The 21,638-nt window shown below is 37.4% G+C and overlaps 2 protein-coding genes across 4 annotated transcripts in view; both read right to left on the bottom strand.

Moving 5' to 3' along the window:
* Nucleotides 1-1,798: 1,798 nt before the first annotated feature.
* On the bottom strand, nucleotides 1,799-2,122 carry LOC148872434 (photosystem II 5 kDa protein, chloroplastic-like). Its single transcript, XM_088970125.1, has one exon. It carries the CDS (start codon nucleotides 2,120-2,122, stop codon nucleotides 1,799-1,801), a length of 324 nt encoding a protein of 107 aa, XP_088826251.1.
* A 3,213-nt stretch (nucleotides 2,123-5,335) lies between these two features.
* Nucleotides 5,336-21,638, bottom strand: part of LOC148872433 (Aldolase-type TIM barrel family protein) — a 29,965-nt gene continuing 13,662 nt past the window's right edge. For 2 of the 3 annotated variants that reach the window (XM_088973984.1, XM_088973986.1), the window contains exons 8-13: nucleotides 19,571-19,652; nucleotides 16,792-16,853; nucleotides 6,451-6,523; nucleotides 6,274-6,357; nucleotides 5,897-5,977; nucleotides 5,336-5,781 (exon numbers count right to left, since the gene is read on the bottom strand). In XM_088973984.1, coding sequence (XP_088830110.1) covers nucleotides 5,617-5,781; nucleotides 5,897-5,977; nucleotides 6,274-6,357; nucleotides 6,451-6,523; nucleotides 16,792-16,853; nucleotides 19,571-19,652 — 547 coding nt within the window. In that variant the 3' untranslated portion in view covers nucleotides 5,336-5,616. The remainder of the gene's footprint in view (nucleotides 5,782-5,896; nucleotides 5,978-6,273; nucleotides 6,358-6,450; nucleotides 6,524-16,791; nucleotides 16,854-19,570; nucleotides 19,653-21,638) is intronic. The other variant, XM_088973985.1, reaches the window with a different exon arrangement.

Genomic DNA, 21,638 nt, shown 5'->3' with positions numbered 1-21,638 from the left:
GCTCGCATTTCCAATGCAACAACTTGTAAAAAAAAATCATTTTCAGTACAAATATGTATTCGTACCAAAAACCTGCAAAAACGAACCGTAGTACAAATTGGCCTTGGTTCTACCTTTTGCAGTCCTGACGAACTCAGTATTTTTCAATTCAACACATGTTCTATTGCTACTTGTTACAATTGTAATTTGAGCAATAGTTCATTAATTCGATATGGAAATGGTTAAATTGCCATAGGGTTGAATTCCAAGTCTGCTTGAGGAATCAAGTGGCATTCCCAGTTGAGTCAATCAACAAGTCTAATGTTTGCCAGCATCCTACGATTTGTAGGTCATCATCCTAAAATTCAGTCAAGGTCTGTTCTAGTAAACCTCACAACAGTATTAACAGAAGCTAGTTTTTGCCACCCATATTATATTCTCTTACACCCAATTCAATAGGAATTAAAATAAGCAGGAATGAAATTTCATTAATTCCTAAGGGAGGGGCAGGGAATAGCCATTCTCTTGTATGGGAAAATGCCATTTCAGCAGGAATGAGAATGGAATCCCGATTCCGCTCAATCAAACAGTTGGAATCAGGATAGCCTATTCCGGTTCCGATTCAAACCCCTATTCCTGCAAACCAAACGGGACTTCAGTCTTTGATTTCATTATAGTATTCTGTGGCAAATTTGTATTTCAGAAGGACCAGAACAATAGCCATGATAGGGTCCTACACTCCCTGTTTTAAGTTTCTCAAAGAACCATTCAACCTAAAAGCTTAAGTTGTTACGTGAGGTTCTTGAATAGGTTGATATTCTCTAACACGCCCCCTCATAAGAAAGCCCGTTAGGCTTGAACCTTGTGATGAAAATTAATTATAATGGGGTGATGAGGGTGAACATTGGACCACTTGGTCAAAGTGGCTTGCATACAATCTCAAAGAATTAGGGGTGAGCAGGAAAAACCAAAAAATCGAACCGACCAAAACCGAACTGAAAGTTCAGTTAACTGAACTGGTCGAAACTGAATTGAAAGTTCAGTTAATTGAACCGATCGGTTCAGTTTAGATTGGTTTGGTTTTGGTTCAATATTTATATATTTTATGTATATTATATTATATATATATATATATATATATATATTTCTAGTGTTTTATTATATAATTATATATTTTTTATAATATATATTATAAATAATAAAAAACCAACAAACAGAATCGGTCAATTGGTTAACCGGTCGGCTTTGATTCGGTTTCAATTACTGATTTTCCAAAAAATGGTAACCCCAGTTCAATTTAAAAAACAAGCCCACTGATTGGCTATTAACTGTGAGCATCCCTAGAAAGAACTATTTAACCTAAAAGCTTAACAACCTGTTAGGTGAGGTACTTGAATTTGTTTCTCTACCAAAGTTTTGAACCAGCGTGAAATTCAGAAAGTTGTTGTTGGGAAGAAATTACCCACTTAGAAGGGGAAATCTGGATTCCTCTACCTAATACCCAACATTCACTCACCATTTCACTCAAGAAATTAAACTAATAATAATAAATTGAGGTGTCTATCTCCTTGAATCTGAATTCCAGAAAGCAACCCACCATGATTAAATTAATGAACCAATCTAAATTGGCATTAATCTATTTTCCCAAGATTGATTGTGCCGGCCAAAAATCCTCAAAGCCAAAGCCAAAATGGAAGTGAGAAAAGAGATAAAAACCAGACTTAACAAAGTTTTTCAATACAAGGATGAAGAGATGCATACAAATAGTAAGTTCTACACTCAAGACCCATCAACAATTCTTGACAGAAGACTCCATGGATCACCTTCCTTTGTGGCAGACGCGAGCTGTGGGCATGGTGACACAGATTGGAGCATACTTTTTCAAAGCATCTGGGGTCCCAGCCTTTGGCTCTTCGGCCACTGCAACACCTGCAATGGAGCAAACAGCAGCAGCTGCAGCTGCAAACATCAGGTCCCTCCTCCCATTGCCGGCCTCTTTGTTGGTGCAACTCAACTTCACTTGATCACCTTCGCCGGCTCTCGCAGCCTTGGCAACAATCAGACTGCGCCGAGCAGTCGTCGAGGGCCGCTCGGAGGCGCTTACTCCGCCTAGGAAGGAGGCTGTCATGGTGATTGAGGCCATCTCTGCAATTTTTTATTGCAGTACTCGAGTCTGCACCTTTTCTCTCTACACACAAGCTCTTCAATGCAACGGAAGGAGATAGAGGGGAGTGTTTGGTTTTTCTAAGTGTAAGGAGTGGGAATAACAGCAAGCGAGGTTGATAGAGGGCCATCCATTATCTTATCTGAAGGCATATTTGGTCCAATGGACGATGACCACGTGTTGCTTTATCTTGGGGGAATTAGTGGTCTTGAATGGTCTTGTATGGTCTTGTATTTTTTAATGTTCTCAGGTTATTTTTGCAGGTTTTCTGTTTTCTGTTTTTTTTTGTTTTTTCAAAGAGAGCTAGCCTACCCTCGTTATGTAGTCCCATGAGAGAAAGGGCCTCAAATCTCGTCCATACGTAATTATTACACGTGGCGACTCCAAATTATCCGATGAAGAATGCTTCATTTCCCATTTAGCGGTGCCCATTTAAGTCCACTTCTATTATTAGTTTTTGGGTATGTATACTTTATCTGATTATAAGTTGCACCGAGAGTGGTTGATAAATTCATATTATTTTTTATATCTTAATATTTATTCTTTTATTAAGTTTTGTTGATTCATTTAGGGTGTAATCGAATAAAATTCTAATATTTGAATTCAAATCCAATTAGAAAATTTGATATCTGATATATTAAAAATCAATGTTTGGATTCAAATTTAATTAAATATTCGATTCGATTTGAATTAGATTGATTAATTATTTTAGGTAATTAATAAATATTTTATTTATATAAAGTATATAAATATATAAATCATTTATATAATTTAATAATTATATAAAATATTTAAATATTTTATATATTATATATAAGAACTAAATAATCGGTCAAATTTGGATATTTATTGAATTGAATTAGGTCATAAATGAATTCGACCAATTATGACATTCGATTAATTCGAATTTGATTTGATTACATTGAATCTCAAATTGGAAATTGGATTTTTGAATACCATTGACACCCTTAGGTTTGTTATTATTTTTAGGTAAAATTATAAAAACTCCTCTTATAGCAATTCTATAAACCACCTTTGTGTTTTTCCCTAACAAAGGCCTCCCCTATTTTAGAAAAAAAAAATTGCAAATACCTCCATTCCCTTGGCTTTTCAATAATAAAGATATTGAAATTACCAAAATGCCCTTATCATTGTTAATGCATTATTGTACAGAATTTAAAGTTTCAACTTTACCCTCCACTGATTTATTTTGTCAAACAATTTTCAGAGTAATTCTCTCTAGTCTTCTTAGACAAAGTGAGGTAAAAAAGCTGAAGTCAAGTAAAAGGAAGGCAAATCTTTTAATAAATTTACATGCAAATGAAGTTAATTAAAGGTAAATTTGGTATTTTAAAAATATTGATGCATTACATCATAATTTTTTGTTTTGAATGCTAATGAAAGAAAGGCATTTGCACCTATTTTTCATAACAATAGAGGAGGTTTTTGTTAAGGTCAAAACATTGGGGAGTTTCATAAACCCAAGGAGGTTTTTATATTTTTTCCTATTATTAAATGGAATTTAAATTAATTAAATTGTATTTAAAACTAATTTTTTATTAATATTTATTTTTATTTATCCTTATTAAATATAATTATCTATATTAAGTTTCTATGTTTTAGTGGAACGTAAGTTGGTTTTAAATTAGTAAAAATTAATTATAAAACTAATAATTGTCAAATAGTTTTGCATTAGTTTTATATTAATTTTAAAATGATATTAGTTTTTAATTTTTATTATTCCTTTTCATCTATTAAATTATTTTTATTACATTAATAAAAATAATTTTATTTATAACAATAATTAATAATGGTTTTAATTTTATTTAAGTAACTTACTAAATTATTTTACTATGGTTAATTAATTTTTATTATTCTCAATGGAACATAAACTGATTATAGTTTTTATGATGTTTTATTCAAATTTTTAACCTGTTTAGATAATTTAACCATTCAAATTGACTCTATTTCTAATCCAAGTTTCCTAAAACCTTCCATGTATGACTTGGGCGGTTGATACAATATACAATGTAGTGAAAACTTCTGGAGGATTTAATTTTTTGCTTGGTTGTCTAATTGGGATGATCTTTTTTTTTTTTGGATTTGTGATCTTTGCAGACACACTATAGAAAAAAAAACTCAATTGTTGGGCTTAAATTTCAGTTTTGGCTCTTATATTTATAAAAAAAAAATTAAAAAAATAAACCTTATATTTTATATATATAGATGGATGACATGTCACAATTTGACTTGTCCAACCTGAAAAGTTGAATAGTTGACTTGTGGCTTAGAGGCAAAAAGTCAAACCATTCAACCTCCAAGTTAGCTTTTAAAACACTGATTTTATTTGTCGGGTGGAGTAAATAATATCTATTTTGAAATGCAAATTACTTGATTAATTAACAATCTTTTAAATGGAAGTAGATTATATAGCCTAATAATATATCATTGAATATCATCATTTTAATATAATTAATCTTTATTGATAATTATAATTTAATAAAAATATATCTAATGTATATAAAACTATAGTTATATTGAAATGGATATAGATATAGATATAGATAGAGAGAGAGTTAATGGCATAATAATTAAAAGAGCTAATAGGAAAGAGAGAGAGAGATAATGGTGAATTAATGAGGAGACTTATAAGTCTTAAAGGGTACCGTACTCCATAAAAACTTCCTACCTTCCTGAAAGGAGAACATTTCCCTTGTTTTCTTGATTGAATGAATGTATAAATACAAAACCTTTTATCTTGTTGCTGATCAAGCAACGGTAAAAGCCTTTGATGAAGACAGTCTAGAAAGAATTCTATATTTCAACAAAAGGCGTGAGTAAATATGCCTTCACCTTCTTTTTGATCTTTCTATGCTAATGGACCTTGTGGTTTAAACATCCAAGCAAAACCACACTGGTATAAAACTGCGCTTTTCCCATCATTCTTTTTTTTGGGTAAATCTCATCATTCTACTTAGAATTTAGTACTAGGATCAAGACTGACCCATATACGGCGTCCAAGTAATTCATCACAATACCAAACGCAAACATTCCAAAGGAAATAACTACTAAAAGTTTATGCAGCTTGAAATCTAACAAATATTTGAGTGCCTAGCTCGAAGGTTGCTTATTTCTATTGCTAGTACCACCATGCACAATCAATTAATGTTGTGAAACTTGGAAAAGCAGACATTAGAGTAGGGATTTGTCCTCCAGACCTCTTTTATCTATCAAATAAATAATAAGTCGTCCAGACCAATAGGTCGGTATAACAAAGGGGCTATTGCTTGGTGGAATGGTAAAATCTCAGACTAACGAGTTTTAAGTCTGAGAGTGGCTGTAAAAAATGCCAGATGTTGTCCAGTCCACCCATCAAAAAACCCTGGATAGCAAGGACAAACCTTGGGTACATCCACAAATAAACTTCAGATACAATCATGTAGAAATTGTACATTTACAGACAGTCATAGAGACTAAAGATACTGTACTTCTTGTTCTCTTAGTTTATATGGAGGTGGCAGCAGGCCATGTACATCAGCAAAAACATCTTTATAAATAGATGAGATCTTGTCAGGCGTCTTGTCCAAGACAGAGTCTGGAATGGCATCCAGGGTTTCCTCAAGAAAGGCCTTGATCGTCTACCAAATTGAAGAACCATCAGAACAGTTTCATGGAATATTTTAGACCAAACTGAAAGCACCATAAGAACAAAACTAGAAAGATATCAGAAAGGTTTCCTAAGAGTTCATATACCGTGCAGTGGCGAAATGCAGTGTCTGCCTTGCGCTTCCATAGGCCATTTCCAGGCTCTGAATGGAAAATGTTTAGTAATGGCTGCACCATACAAGGAATGCAAAAGAGTATTTAGCAAAAGGATGTAATAAGCTCAGCATTTTATATTTATAGAAAATTGATGTTATAAATCACAGCATGTGATTCTAAAACAAAAATAGACCTCATAGAAACACAGATCGTTTTATGAACAGTATAATCCCTGATGTCTCCAAGATGACTAAAGCACTTTATAAGTATTCATTTACTGAAGAAAACCATTAGTTACTTGACATACCCATGGGGGAGACATGATAATCACTCAGATGAAAAGTGAAAGAAAAGGGAAAAACCATTACCTTAACTACTTCCCGTACACTTGGTTTATTAGGTCCATATTTTCCTAAAATAGAATCCCCATACACCTGAAACTGTTCAAGGATCTGCCCAAGATCACAAAATGAAAGATGGAATTAACAAACAGATAAATCTTATATATGGATGCATATCTTTTAGAGAGATCTCTGTTACAGAACCTTGCGACGTGTAATACCACTACTTGGTACACCATATACTGTGGCATCAACATGTCCTAGCATAGACCAAGGGCTGCCAAAAATGCACTTGAGTTGTTAATTCTCTCATCCAGTATCTAACAACATCTAAAATGAGAAAAAGAGGATGAAATGGTTAATAAACTTTTAGGACACAAATATAACTGGTTCCATACATAGCAATAGTATTTCAGCCTGTTGCTTCCCAACACATTTATTCTTTGTGGAGCATTTCTAGCTCCAATTTGTATGAAATATTTTATAAAATAATACATGCATTATATTGACCCAAATGGGATGCTTCTGATGTTTTCCATAAATAGCGTCTCAAAAACAAGTACCTTAAACAAGCTTTATTATTAGTTTGACGAATAATCCATGATTGAGTCTACCCCCAGTACTTCCTTCTGTGCATGCTAATTAATGCCAGACCATTTAGTTTTTGAGCCACCTCCTTAACCCAAACATAAATCACATCTTCTAAACAACCAAAACTATTAGAAACAATGATAAAATCCACTGATACTGAATTCTATTTCCAGTTACTTATTATACTACCTCTTTACCAAGCAGAACGTAAACATTCTGATGTTAGGACAAGTATCCTACAATTTTCAGATTTGAAAGTAAATTCATCAATTCATAGAGTGCATGAAGATGATTAAGGTATCAATGAAAATAGAGATGGAGACGCAAGTAAAAAGCTTTTTTTTTAAGGATAAAAAGAAATTTCATTAAACTGAAAAGGGCAGAATGCAAGTAAAAAAGAATAAGCAGGAGATTAGGAGGGAAGTAGCTCACTTGGTCACTGGGAAGAAATGAGAGAGAGAGAGAGAGAGAGAGTCAACATAAAGACTTTGACCTCCTTTTGCAGACTTCAGACTGAACTAGGAAATTGACCCAAATCAAGCTATACCCATAGGGACACTTCCTCTTAACTTCTAAACAGCATAATACACTATTAATCCTACCACAAGTAAACAGACCAAAACAATTCCAACATAAACCCAGAAAATAGACTACAATCTTGTCGTTATCAGCAAAACAGCCGTAACTCTCAAAACACGTTGGATTTAAAAGATACTGGTCTCATTGGATAGATAACTCTATAACTTGTAGAAATAATTTGAAAGGCTTTCTTTTCTTATTACCACTAATAAGGGTAGTAATGTAATTTTACAATCTTTAAAAGGTTATGTATAAGCTAAGAGTTAGCTGATTATTAAGTTATTAAACTCTCTCAATTTGTGTTATGGTCTACTTCTACACTACTCTCTCTACTCTTCCATTCTCATCATATTTCTTTTCTCTCTACAGAATACTTCTTTATTGTTTATTCTAAAATGGTACCAGAGCAGATTTAAGGTCTGGAGGGCATAAACAGTAATCATGAATAGTACTAGAGGTGATTGGGCAGTGTTGACTGCTGGGTGTGGGGATTATACCACTTAATCAAGGAGAGTTTAATATATATTTTAGTGATGATCTGAGAACCACTGTAAGAAGATGAAAATCCTTTCCTGGAATGTTAGGGGTCTGAAGGAGGGTAAGAGAAGGATGGTGATGAGAGAGCTGATTAGAAGGCTTAAGCCGGATGTGATCTGTGTCAGCACCCAAAATTGAGCACTCACCCCCTTAGACCATAGATTGCCCATATAAACACTTCATTTAATCAACCGGACAGTACCAGAAGACTCTACGTACCTTAAAATCCTTGCCTATAAAGTTTCATCACAATGCTCCTTCATTTGACCCTTGATCGAAGCAAGATTCCTTTTCAGCTATTCTCATTGTTCACGAACCATGATATCATAAATCCCCTAGGTGCAGGCCTCTTTAGACCCATTTAACCCTGTCAATGAGTCTGGGACCCTCAAAAACCCCACCCTACCAAATTTCACCTAAAAATTCCATCCTTAGCCTTCAAACGAAACAAGATTCTATTTCACAAGCTGTCATTCGCTTGCACAACTTTCTTGTGATATAGCACCAACAATAGCCTTTCCTGAGTAAATCCTGGCCACCCAAAAGTTGCTAACCCTTGGATCAGAATATTCCTTGTTTGTAGCTTTTATTAGAACAACCCCAAGGCCCAAACTCACCTCATTTGGACCATTTTGCCCCTAAACCCCACAAAATGCCCCTACCTTCCCTCTTACCTAGAATACCACCCAAATCACACCATTTGGACTATTTCACCCCTAAAAACACTCAAAATACCCCTCACCCTCTTCCTACCAAGAATACCCCTGAATTTACTTCACTTGGACTATGTCGCCCCGGAGAACCCTTAAAATACCCAAAATAACATTCATTCTCCCTCTCCCCAAAATACCCATGTTCTTACCACCTTTAGACACTTTTGCCTTCAAAAAATTCCAAAATTCCTAAACTACCCTCAATTTGCCTTTACCCAGAATGCCCTTATTAAATTCCTAGATACTCCTACCCCTAACCTTTTTTCAAAATACCCAAAATACCCCTCAACCTTCCTCTTATTAGAATATCCTTGCTTTCACCACTCTTAGACCCTCCTACCCTTAACCTTTTTCAAAATACCCAAAATATCCCCAACCTTCCTCTTACTAAAATGCCCTTACTTATTAGATTCTTAGACCTTCCTACCCTTAAACATTTTCAAAATTCCTAAAATACCCCTACACTAGGCCTATAAATAGGGGGTGAAAGGGAGCCCAAGGGGGCATCGGATTAAGCATTGGGGAAGAGAGCCCTTCTCTCTCAAGACAGATTCATTTTGTTCTTTCCACCTCAGCTTTTCTCATCTTTTTTTAAGGTGGAGCTTGAACGGTTGAAGGCAGCCATGGCCACCATTAACGATATGAAGAAGCTTGAATAAACTCCCATTGTTCTTCCATTCAAATCAGCACTCGCCTCTCTCTCTCTCTCTCTCTCTCTCTCTCTCTCTCCATTTACGCGCTCCATGATCGCAGGTAAGTCCCAATCCTTATTTTACAATCAATAATTTTATTCAAACTTTGAACAGAAAGAAGGGGTTTGGGTTAAGTGTCTGCTCTCTTTCTTTCCTTAGTAGACAACTGATTCCAAGAGAGGTGTGAAGGGGGGAAGCCCAGTACCACCCCACTCATTGAAGAGGGGAGAGTTTGAGCAGATGTAAGCCTCAACTTCCTTTTCTCATATCAAGTAGGAGTTGGTTCCAAGGAGGGAACCCCAATACTACTGCCCCCGTTGGATTCCAAACTGAAGCACTTCTTCAAGTCCATTAAGATCTTGCTCCAAAAAGCATGTCATGGCATTGGGGGTTCTCACCGGATACGAGAGAGGGGTGCTTCATCCCATCCCTCTCTCAAGCTAGAATCCTAGAATCTAGGTTTGAGCAGGCTGGATATGTGGAGTCACTATAACAAAAATATTTTCCAGAGAAACCTTTTCTTGGGGACTCACCACCCCGGGTTCATGGTGAGTGGAGACTCCAAGAGGCTTTGAGCCAAATTTTCGGGCCTCACAATCTGCCTTCAAGAAACTAAACTGGAGGGGTTCGGCTTAAGGAGAAGTTTGAAATTTAGGGTTCAGGTGGTGGGGATTGGCTGGAACTGAATGCAATGGGTCTTCCAAGGGGGCTAGTCATAATCTAGGATCCAAATGTGCTCTTGAAAATAGGTGAGAAGGTGGGGGAATCTGTTATGGACGCATTTGTGGGGAAGAAGTACTGCCACCGGCAGCAGCAGTAACGTGGGACTTTCATCAGATTATCTAGCTAGCCACAGTTCATCTTACCTTATACTTATCTTATTTGCCTTCTTACTCTTATCTTATCTGTTCCAATAAGGATTAGTATAGAGTCTGATTTATCTTAGGGAGTTTTTATCCTTCTTGGGTAGGGAGTCTTATCTATCTTATCTGTAAGCAGTTTAGTTAGTCTTATCTAGGAGTCTTATCTATCTTATCTGTAAGCAGTTTAGTTAGTCTTATCTAGGAGTCTTATCTATCTTATCTGTAAGCAGTTTAGTTATCAAGGAGTCTTCCTACAAGGAGGACTCTTACCTCTTGTAATCTCCTATTTAAGGAGCTGAAATTATTGAATAAAGATATCAAATTTCCAGTCAAGAAAGAGAGTAAAAGGAGAGTTCAGTGATCTCTTGGACAAATCACCCCCTTAGGTTGCCACGATAGGGTCTGCACGCAAAGGGAGGGGGGCAAGGGGAAGCTAGAGGTTCTCCCCGTGGACCGACCCGTGATGAGATCCTATTCCCGGGCCCATAACAGAATCTTCTGTGTCTATCTATTTCAAGACAGTAGAGGAGGGTGAGTGGTGTTGAGGAGTTACTATTGTCTATGACCTAAATGAGGAAGGTAGGAGGGAAGAGTTCTGGGAGGAGTTGGAGGAGGTCAAACGGACACTGTGGGGGGTGGGGGGGAGGGGGGGCATTTCAATGTGGCTAGAAGGACAAGCGAGATGAAGGGGGTAGGGAGGGGAGAGTTAGTGTGGGGATGAGGAGATTTGGAAATTTCATTTCCAACGTTAGGTTGATTGATCCCCTGCTGATGGGTAGGAGGTTCACCTAGTCAAACAGGCAACATCCGACAATTCTCAGAAGGTTGGATAGACTTTTTTATTCATAGGGGATTGGGTTGATGATGTTGGGGAAGTGGTTCAAGAGGCCTTTCCTTATTTCCTTTCTGATCACAAACCAATCCTTCTAAAGAAAGTGTCTAGGGTGTCGGGTGCTAAGCCATTCTGCTTTCAGAATATGTAGCTGGATCATCCAGACTGTAGAGATTAGATAGAGGAGAAATGAGGTGGGTGGCAGGTGGAAGGGTCTACAGGCTTCAAGTTAATGAAGAAACTACAATTTCTAAAAGAGGAACTAAAAAGGTGGAACACGGAGGTTTTTGGAGACTTGTTGAGTAGAAAGAAGTGCTTAAAAAAATGGGGAGGCGAATAAGCTGGAGGAGGGGAATATTTCTGGGGAGATAAGGGTGGAGACGGAAAAAAGCTGAAAGGTGATTTGGAAAGATTAGTCAAGAGGGAGGAGGTGATCTGGAGGCACAAGTCTAGGGCAGTTTGGTTGAAGGCTGGTGATAAGAACACTACATTTTTTCATGCACTTGCTAATGCCAGGCACAAATGTAATACCATTTCCAGAATTAAAGTGAGGGACAAAGTAGTGGATGCCTGGTATTCAAGAAAAAATGGTGGAATTCTATAAAGGTTTGTACTCTTCTAGACAACAGAGTTGGGTAGTGTTACGGGGGTTAGAGACCAAGAAATTGAGTGAATTTGCTTCTCATTGGCTTGAGAGTAGCTTTGGCCTTTGAAGTGGCAGAAGTGAAGGAGGCTTTGAAAAGAATATCAGGAGATAAAGCCCTGGGATTGGATGGGTTTAATTTTGCCTTCATTAAACATTGCTGGTCTTTGTTAGAAAATGAATTCATGTCATTGTTTAAGGAGCTATTTGAGTCTAAGTACCTAGATAAGTTAACAAATGCCTCTTTTATTTCCTTGGTCCCTAAAAGGGGTGGGGCCTTGGACATTAAAGACTTCAGACCAGTTATCTGAAACCGATGAGGTTCAGACCTGTTTTAGCAAGAAGAAATCAGAAAAAGAAGAAAGAAAAGAACAGAGATGGAAGAGAAGATAAAAAGAGAACAAAGAAGAAAGAAGAAAGAATAGAAGAAAAGGGGTGCAGAAATCTCTTCTGATCTGTTGCCCTAGGTACTATTTATATTAGGCATAGAATAAAAGATATACATGGACAGGAATACCCTTGTCGCTAGTAACAACAGTAAAACACATGCTAACAGCAACATAACAGTAATATATCATCAAGAAATAATAAAGAAGTGGGACCACAAACTAGTCAATCATTTTCTTTACAAGACCCATAAGTCTAATCAGCATTCGTGGAAGGAAGACAATTTCTAGATGAAGTTCTTGTCGCAAGCGAATGTATTGACTTTAGGATCAGGTCTGGTAGGCCGGGCTGGTGTGCAAAATTGATATTGAGAAGGCTTATGATCATGTGGAATGGGGTTTCTTGGAGAAAATTCAAAGATTGATGGGCTTCGGAGAAAAATAGGAGTTGGAGTTATGCTTGTGTGCTTTGGTTTCCTTCTCAATCTTATTCAGTGCAGTTTCTTTAGATTTATCTCAAGCCTCTAGGGGCTTAAGACAGGGAGATCCCCTATCCCCTCTACTCTTTGTGCTGGTGGAGGTTCTTAATTTGTTGCTAATCAAAGGAGTTCAGTTTGGATTTATTGAGGGCTTCAAAGTTGGGTCTAATCGTCCTCGTATATCCCACTTGCAATATGTTGATGACACGCTAGTTTTTTCTGGATGCCTCTATTGACCAAGTTCTAATCCTGAGAGCAATTCTGGCCAACTATGAGATGCTGGCAGGTTTAAAAGTGAATCTAGAAAAAAAATCATCTTGGGGTCGAGGAAGTGGAGAGAGAAATGTTGTTGAACTATGCTGCAGTGTTTGAATGTCAAGTTGGAGAGCTTCCATTTTCAGTATCTAGGGATGCCAGTTGGGGCCAAATCCTTCGCTTTATCTACTTGGAGGCCAATCATTGAGACAGTGGAGAAGAAGCTAGATAGGTGGAAGGCCAAGTACTTATCATTGGGGGGGGGGGGGGCAGAATTACTCTGGTTAGAAGTGTCCTGTCTAGTTTGCCAACGTATTACATCTCTCCCTTGAAATTCCAGCTGAGGTGGCTAAGAAAATTGAAAAGATGAAGAGGGAGTTCTTGTGGGAAGGGGTGGGAGGTTCTAAGAAATTCCATTTGGTGAGCTAGGACCTGGTTTGTAAACCAAGAAGAACGGGAGATTGGGAATTAGAAGGCTTAAAGAGAATGATTTCCTACGGAGGAGGGTAGTGGCTGGAAAGTACGGGGTGGTTGGCTTTGGGTGGGAATCTAGAAAAGTCTCAGCTTCTTTTGGGGTGAGCGTCTAGAAAGGTATCATGAAGTTCAACCAAGAATTCAGAGATCTGACCTGTTTCTTTGTTGGGGATGGATCCAGAATAAAATTCTGGGAGGATGATTGGTGTGGAGTGGAAGGTTGTGCGAGATTTGCCCCAGACTATACAGGCTGGTTGAACATGATGTTCCCATCAACCATTGCTACGAGAAGAGGGGACAAGGTGATTTGGTGCTCGAAGTTTAGGAGACCTCTTTGGGGCAAGGAAGTGGAGGAATGTGTAAAGCTGCTGGAAGTTTTGGAGAATTCAAAGGTCTCTAGTTCTTCAAGGGACGAATTGTGGTGGAAGGAATACAAAAATGGAAGGTTCACGGTGAAACCCTTCTATCTAGCTTTGATTAAAAACCAGATTAACGAAGAGAGATGTAGAGGTGAGTGGGGTAATCCTATTCCACCTAGGGTAAGAGGTGTAAATCGGGTTGTGTTGCCCGTGGCCCGGCACGATTTTGAGCCTGCCCAGCACGATGAACTGCAGGCCGTGTCAGACACGGCACAATCGTATGGGTTGTGCTGCCCGCGTACCAGCAAGGCCTAGCACGACCCATATATATTTATATATTTTATATATAATATGTATATATATTATATTATACTATATTATATATAATAATTATATAGTATATTAATATTAATATATATAATTTTATTATTGCATATATAAACAATTGTATACATTAAAATTCATATAAAATAAAATTTTAAGATCTTTTTAATTTTGTCTATTTTTTAGTTTATGTTAAATTTTTCATTATTTTTTTCAAAATTTTTAAAAAACATGGCTTGGCCTAGTCCATGGCCCAGCCTGGCCCGAGGTTCAACCCGGCCCACGCAGGCTCGGGTCATGGGCCGTGTTGGGCCAATCCCTCAAAGTATCATAGGGGAGCGAAGCACGGCCCAACTCAGCCCACAGGCCGCACGTGGGTCATGTCATACCAGCCTAACACGACCCAATTTACACCTCTACCTTGGGTGGAGGCATTTGTGTGAGTGGTTGGTGACTATGGATAATGTTCTCACCACTGACCATTTGAAGTCAAGAGGCTTCTACATGGCAAATAGATGTTGTATCTGCAAAGTGAGTGAGGAAACAGTACTTCATATGTTCTCGTGTTATGTGGTTGAGATGTGCTGGAGCTATTACTTAGCATTGTTTGGCATGCAACTGTTCCTTCCTGAGTCTCCATTTGAAATCTTTTCCAAATGGCCGTCCTATAATGGAAGCAAAAAAAGCCAGAATTGTGTGGAGTTGTATTCCATTTGCTGTGTGCTAGTCTATCTTGAGAGAAAGAAACAAAAGAGTGTTTGAGGACAGTCAGTGTGAGTTAGAGAAGGTGGTGGAGTCAGTGATTTAAAAGGCGCGTTTAGGCGCACAGGCGAGGTGCATTTTGGGGTATGCGCCTCGCCCAGGTCCTAGGCTCACCCCTTTTAAAAGCACAAGGCGCACCCCTCGCCTTTGTAATTGTACGGGGGATGACTTGGGGTTGGGTTGAGTTTCTATTTTGGGTTGTACAGCTTAGAGGGGTTTGTGTAGTTTTTGTATTAGTTGTAAGATCCTTGAGGATTAGTTGTGGCTAACATCCTCTTTGGGCATATCTTTTCAGTTGGGTTTAAATTTATTCTGTTATTCATAAAAAAAAGAACTCTACTCCATATATCTACAATTTTATCACCAACTTATGCTATAATACCGTGTTCTTCACTCCACAGTGTCAGTAGTTTTCATTAGGGAATATATTGATTCTAATAATATTTCGTGTCGGTACCCATGGAAATGGAAATATGTCGTGGAAATATTATTAGAATCAACATATTCCTCAACATAACAATTCATTGGGAGTTGTTTGGTTATAAAAGATAGTTATGCAGGCCAACTATCTTTTATAACCAAACAACTTCTCAAGCCCTCAGATAAACTAGTCTAGTCCCTCACCCCTAATGGCTCCTTTACCACCAGGTCTTTCTATAAAAACTCATATCCAGCACCTTTCCACCCTTTCAGACAAACAAGATTCAGCTCTCTCCCTTAGAGTTTCCTTCCTCATTTGGGAGGCAGCTTGGGGAAAACTGAACACTTGTAACATCTTATAAAAGAAAAGGAAAGGGCAGTTTTATACCTCCCAATGTGTGTATCCTGTGCCTTGGAGATGGAGAGTCCATTGGCCATCTTCTTATCAACTGTCAGCTTGATAGAACACTTTGGCAATACTTTTTGGATCTAATCTTCGGAGGTAACTACTGCTAGACTCCTAACTCGGTTGGTAAGTTCATTTTTTATCCGTCAAAAGAGATTTTATTAATATTAAGTTCAAGTATTACAAATAGGTGGGTTTTTCCACCCTAAAGACAAACTTTATGATATATAATTTTGCCCAAAACATTTGGTGCCTGGCTGTCCCTTGTTTAGTCAAAAGGCCCAAAACATCCACCACCCCATTTACTGATCTTCTACCCATTTAAAGACAACAACATTCAACTCCTTTGTTATGCTTTCTATTTCCGAAAAGTATGTCTATAGACCCATGGGATTTGGGAGCTACATCTTGTCCATGAAAAGACCACCTGAGAGTCCCCTTCCACCTCCAAGTTCATTAACCAATGGCAAAGCTATAAGCTGGGAGGTAGGGGCAGATGCTACTGGAAAGCCATAATCCATGCTATTATGTGAGGAATATAGGAAGAACAAAACAAAAGGATCTTTGAGAACAAAGCCTCGATGATTGAAAGACTAAGAGATTGAGTTCTGACCATGCTTAACTCTTCGATAGTGATCACCAAGAAATTTGCTTGTAATTTTCTTTTTTTATCAGCAACATGAAATTTTTATTAGAAGGAGGAAATCAGTACAGATCATAAGTAGCCTCGGCTACCCCAAACGTTTAACAGAAACCAGCAAAAAGCATAAAAATCATAAAAAATTCTCTTTTCAGCTTTACAAAGTTGCCCAGAAGCATTGTTCTCTGCTATTTTTTTTCTTTGGATTTTATTCAAGGTCCCTTGTACATCCCATCTCATGTAAACCCTTTTCTTGAATACAAGTTATCTTTCTACAAAAAATAAAAAAAATAAAAATAAAAATAAAAATTATATAGGACAAATATTGCAAACTTGAAGTAATTTTCACGGTAGCAGTATTATTGAAACAATACAGGATTTAAACAAATAAACTAATTAAGTTATAAGATCACATTTTTAATTATAGAAAACATATGAATGCTCCAAAAGACAAAACTTGCAAAATCTTATTGTCATCATATAACAGTTAAAAGCACATCATAATTACAAAGAAAGCCAAACATGAAAGAACAATTATCATTTGAAATGAGCAAATAAAACTTCTTTTAGTCAAAGTCCATGGTGCATACTTGTTGTAAGCAGCACGGCCAACCATCACACCATGTGCTCCTTTTCTTCGTGCTGCATTAACCTATGGAATGAAATTGTAAAAAACACAGTCAAAGTGGTGAGTTCCTGTGGTTTTAAATTGGAAACAGAGACAATAAGGAACTTTTATGCCAAAAATTTATCTTAAGGAAGCCTTATACAACACCAAAGATCATGAAAATTTCTAAAAATAGCATGTTAGTAAGACACCTTTATCATAGTAAATATGAAGCACAAGAGTCATCATCATCTAAGTCTTATCCCAACAATACAGGGTCAGCTACATGAGTCCTGTTTCGCTCCATTCTGTTTACTCATGTCTATTGTTAAATTTTGAGTGCTTAAATCATTTCTACTACTTCAACCTATGTCCTTTTAGGTCTCCCTCTAGTTTCAATACCTGTGATATGCTCCAGAGAAGGAGATCAAGGTGGTACCTCTCTCCTCATGTCTATCCTATGCAAATCTAGTGGTGAGTCTATTTCCCATTTACTAAACTTCTGTGTTTTTGTATTTATCAAAAAAAAAAAAAAATCTTCTGTGCTTTTGTGAAATGCATTTGAGTGTGATTTTGCTCTCTTTGGTTGCAGGTGGGAAACCCCACAAAATTTGGCCAGTTTATTCAGCCCTGGATTCCTTAGACAGCCTAAAAAAAGAGGTAATGTGAAGAGCCACGAGAGCTGTAATACTTTTTTTATCAGTAAAAATAGAAATGATTTAATGATAATAGAAAGGTGTATTTACATCATTCAGTAGCCTTGGCTACCCCTTACAACAGAAAGCAGAAAAACCCCAGTGACTTTGCTATTCAATGTTACAAATGTGCCCAAAAAGCTCATTCTCTAGTAACCCCTTGTTTTTCTAACTGATTAGCTTGATTGTTGGATGACCTTGGAACCCATTGAATTATTAACTGCATGTCTTTTGACAGTTTAAATTTTTTTTTTATCTCATTTCTGAACCACCATGAGTTATTTTCCTCTTTTCTCAGCTAGCCTAGAATTACTTTAGAATCACCTTCAATTATCAGCTTCTGAATACCAACTCCACATTTTTTTTCTATAGACCAAACATGACTGCCTTTCGCTCTGCTCTTGTGGAATCCCCTTCCCCAAATGGTCCTGATAACATCCCCATGATTTCTCCCCTATGATTTCTTAACACTCCACCTATCCCAGAAGGGCCTGGATTGCCTTAGCTTCTTCCATCAAAATTCAGTTTGAGAAAATCAGCTATGGATGGGGTCCATTATTCCTACAAGTTTTTTCTTGGAGGAGGTGTAAGCTGCAATCATCTCCCAATTTCCGATAACATCATCAAAAGTGAAATCCAAAATCACAGTCATAGTCTTTACCTAATGGGAGGAGAGAAACAATAGAATATTTAAAGAGCTTAGCAGATCCAAGGAAACAATCAGGAAACAATCATAGAAAGCATTAGTGTGAAAGTTGTGCACTGAGCAAAAGCAATGGAGATCTCCAAGGAATATACAGTGGATGACATACTGAGAGCTTGGGGAGCAACTGCAGCTTCTTCTACAGTGTCCATTCAAGTTCATGAAGAACGGAGGCTTACAAATAATAACATCGTGAAGCTAAATTTTGATGGAATCTCCCAAGGTAATTCAGATCCTGGAATTGGAGGTGTAATAAGGTGGATAGGAATTGATCAATTACGGCCCTACATTCGGAGCCAGTAGGGACTGAAGGCTCTCTAAATGCAGAAATTATGGATCTATTGTATGGGAAGAGACTAGTAAAACAATTAGATCTCAGATGGATCAAGGTAGAGGGGGACTCAATGTTGAAAATATCATGGCTGCAAAGTGGAAATCAAGGTGTTTGGACTCAAACAGTCTTAGGGAATAGGGAGATTAGCTGCATTGCTAGGGAGGTTGAAGCCACAACTTCTTGGGTCAAAATATCTATAAATGGATCATTTTTGTCAAAATCAAATACTTCATTTGAATTTTGAAGAATTCCCACTGCATCAGGGCTTTGAAGTTTAACAAATTCTCAATACAGGCCTGCCCAAGTTGCACTCCTCTTCCTTGATCCACTTCTCGTCCATTTGATTTGATTTTTTCCACTTACCCAGAAATTACCATCATTACAAATCAAGTACCTTCATAAAGAAATATGCATGCTATTTCTAATATCTTTTAGATAAAAATATCAGCAATTTTTCATTGTGGGTTGCAAAGTAGGAATGCAGGATCATGGACAATAAACAGAAAATGAGTAGGAATTTAAAATGTTCTCCAATAGTGTCAACCATTTCTGTTTCTGTACTTGGAGGATGTGCCTGGGTACCCCATCTGATCCTAGGTAGTCTTTCTTGTGTTATCCATCAGGTCTCACTAATCACCCCCAAATGCAAGTTGTCCATGTTCACCCCTTGCCTTGCCAAACCATACGCCAAATAATTTCTGCAACCCATGCAGAGCAATGCAATAGCTGGCCAATTGTATTAATTATTTAAATGATAGCAAACCAATATGAATCTCAGGATATGGAATCCCTACCAAATAGGTGACACCATTCATGATAATTTATTCTTACTACAAAGAACAATAACGGAAATGCAAATAAGGGCTATAATGTTGCAATTTACTGGAACAAATAAAAGTGATTCACTGAAATGGACATCTAGCTACCAGCTACCCAAATATAAGGTTGAAAATAGAAAATTTTGTGGCAATGGTCTCATTTCCTCTATTCTAGGTAGGACCAAATTATAATTGAGCTATCAAATGCTCACCCCGTCAATGCAAGTTATTCCTCCATTTATTGTGAACTGTAAGTGTGGAAAGTCACGCAAAAGTGCAAAGTAGAACTCGTATCTGCACCAAGTAAAGCATTGCCAATTTGCCAAAAACCAGCATATCAGATATTAAAAGAAATTCTACAAAACACATCATAAATAGAAATACTGATTTATGCCATCCTGGAGAAGAGGTAATCAAAGACAATTTCCAATATTACAATCATGATGTAGAGATGTAAGAAAGCCGATATTCTGTGGTTTATATGGGAAGAGAGAAATGTGAGAATCTTGAAAGATAAAACACAAACCGGGGAAGCTCTGATAGAAATCATTGCTGTGGAGGTGGCACATGGGTAAAATCTCTACCTATTTTTGCCAGGCAAGAGGAGGGGTTCCTACTTGCAGTTCGCCAACACCACTACTGCCACCTCTGGATTTGAATTCCAACCATTTTTTCTTCAGTTTCATAATTACTTTTTGTTCTTTAATTTCCAGTTCATTTTTCCTTCTTGCAAGTTTTACTTTTATTAGATTTAATTTGTACTTTATTTCTTTTCTGCAGATCTGAAATTCGCCTAGGTAAGATGGAAGGCCTAGCTCGAGAAGTTCAAGGGTCGAAGGAGAGATCCGAAGACTACTACCTCTGATCGGATTCTCAAACATTTTTTTATGTTGTTCCTTTTATTTATTTGTTTCCGTTATTTATTTATTTTTATGCACTTGTTATTCTCAGTACTGTTTGAATTTGGTTTTAATGAATTCTATTTTTTTAATTAATTAATTTTATATTTCTACAACTCCCCTTTGTGTTCTCTCTCCTGTATCTAAGTACGTAATTATTTTTCCCCTACTTCCCTGTGGATACGACCCGTTCTCATCACTTTACTGCGTTAGTAGTTGTTTGAGAATCAAAATAAAATAATAAATGTTTAAACTAGTGTTCCAAAGTGATTAACAAAACGCTTCCAGACACACTAGTCACACACTTACAATTTGCGGATGACATCATCTTGTTTTGTGACGGGGAGGAAGGGGAATTATAGAACTTAAAGAGTCTAGTGCTTCAATTTGAAAGGAAGTCCAATCTTAAAGTGAATTGAGAAAAAAGTTGTATGGCAAGGCTCAATTTAGGGGGAGAGGAGATGGATTCCCTAGCTAGGATTTTGGAGTGTGAAGCGGGGGACTAGCCTTTACAATATTTAGGGCTACCACTGGGAGGGAACCCAATGGTTGAGAGTTTTTGGTACCCTGTATTTAAAACATTCTCCTAGAGGTTAGCAAATTGAAAGAGGAATTACATCTCTTTAGGGAGTAGGATAACCTTAATCAAGTCAACCTTGGCCAACCTATTGATTTATTTCCTGTCTACCTTTAGAGTATCAATGAAAGTAGCTAACCAGTTAGAGAAGATAATGAGGGATTTCTTGTGGGAACTTGGGGATACTAAGAAGGATCACTTAGTGAAGTGGGAGGTGGTTTCTAGGAGTAGGGATGATGGAGGCCTTGGGTTAGGAAATATAAGATTAAGAAACACAACTCTGCTGGGAAAATGGATTTGGAGACTACTGATGGAACAGGACAGACTTTGGTCTAGAGTGATTGTTAGTATTCATGGATTGCAAATAACGGCTAGGATGCTAGACTTGACCCTGGGGCTTTTCAGTGTTGTCTTTGGAAAGCTATTCAAGTTGGACTCCCTCCTCGAGCGTGGTGAACCTCTTTGATCCAGCTTTTTGCAAGCAACCAACGGTTCGTGAAAGGATTATGTGGAGAGCCACTAAAGCTGTTGTATTGTGATTAGTGTGGGAGGAAAGAAACAATAGGATCTTCAAAGGTAGTTGTATATCCAAGGAAGACGTTGTGGAAGGAGTAACTACTAAGGTTATCCATCGGTTGAAATCCTGTGATTTTTTTAAGGATTTCTCAGCTGAAGACATTTATAGAAGTTGGGGTATTGTGGCATCTACTACCACTTCCAAAGCTATGATACAAGATGCTTGTTCCTCACCAGCACAACAAAGGGTGAAATTGAACTTTGATGGAAGCTCTATAGGTAATCCAG

Source organism: Nelumbo lutea, chromosome 2 (genome assembly GCF_056320005.1).
Source record: "Nelumbo lutea isolate HS-2025 chromosome 2, American lotus-T2T, whole genome shotgun sequence".
NCBI classification, from domain to species: domain Eukaryota; kingdom Viridiplantae; phylum Streptophyta; class Magnoliopsida; order Proteales; family Nelumbonaceae; genus Nelumbo; species Nelumbo lutea.
The sequence above is the reverse complement of the archived record's forward strand: the minus strand, read 5'-3'. Positions and strand labels throughout refer to the sequence as shown.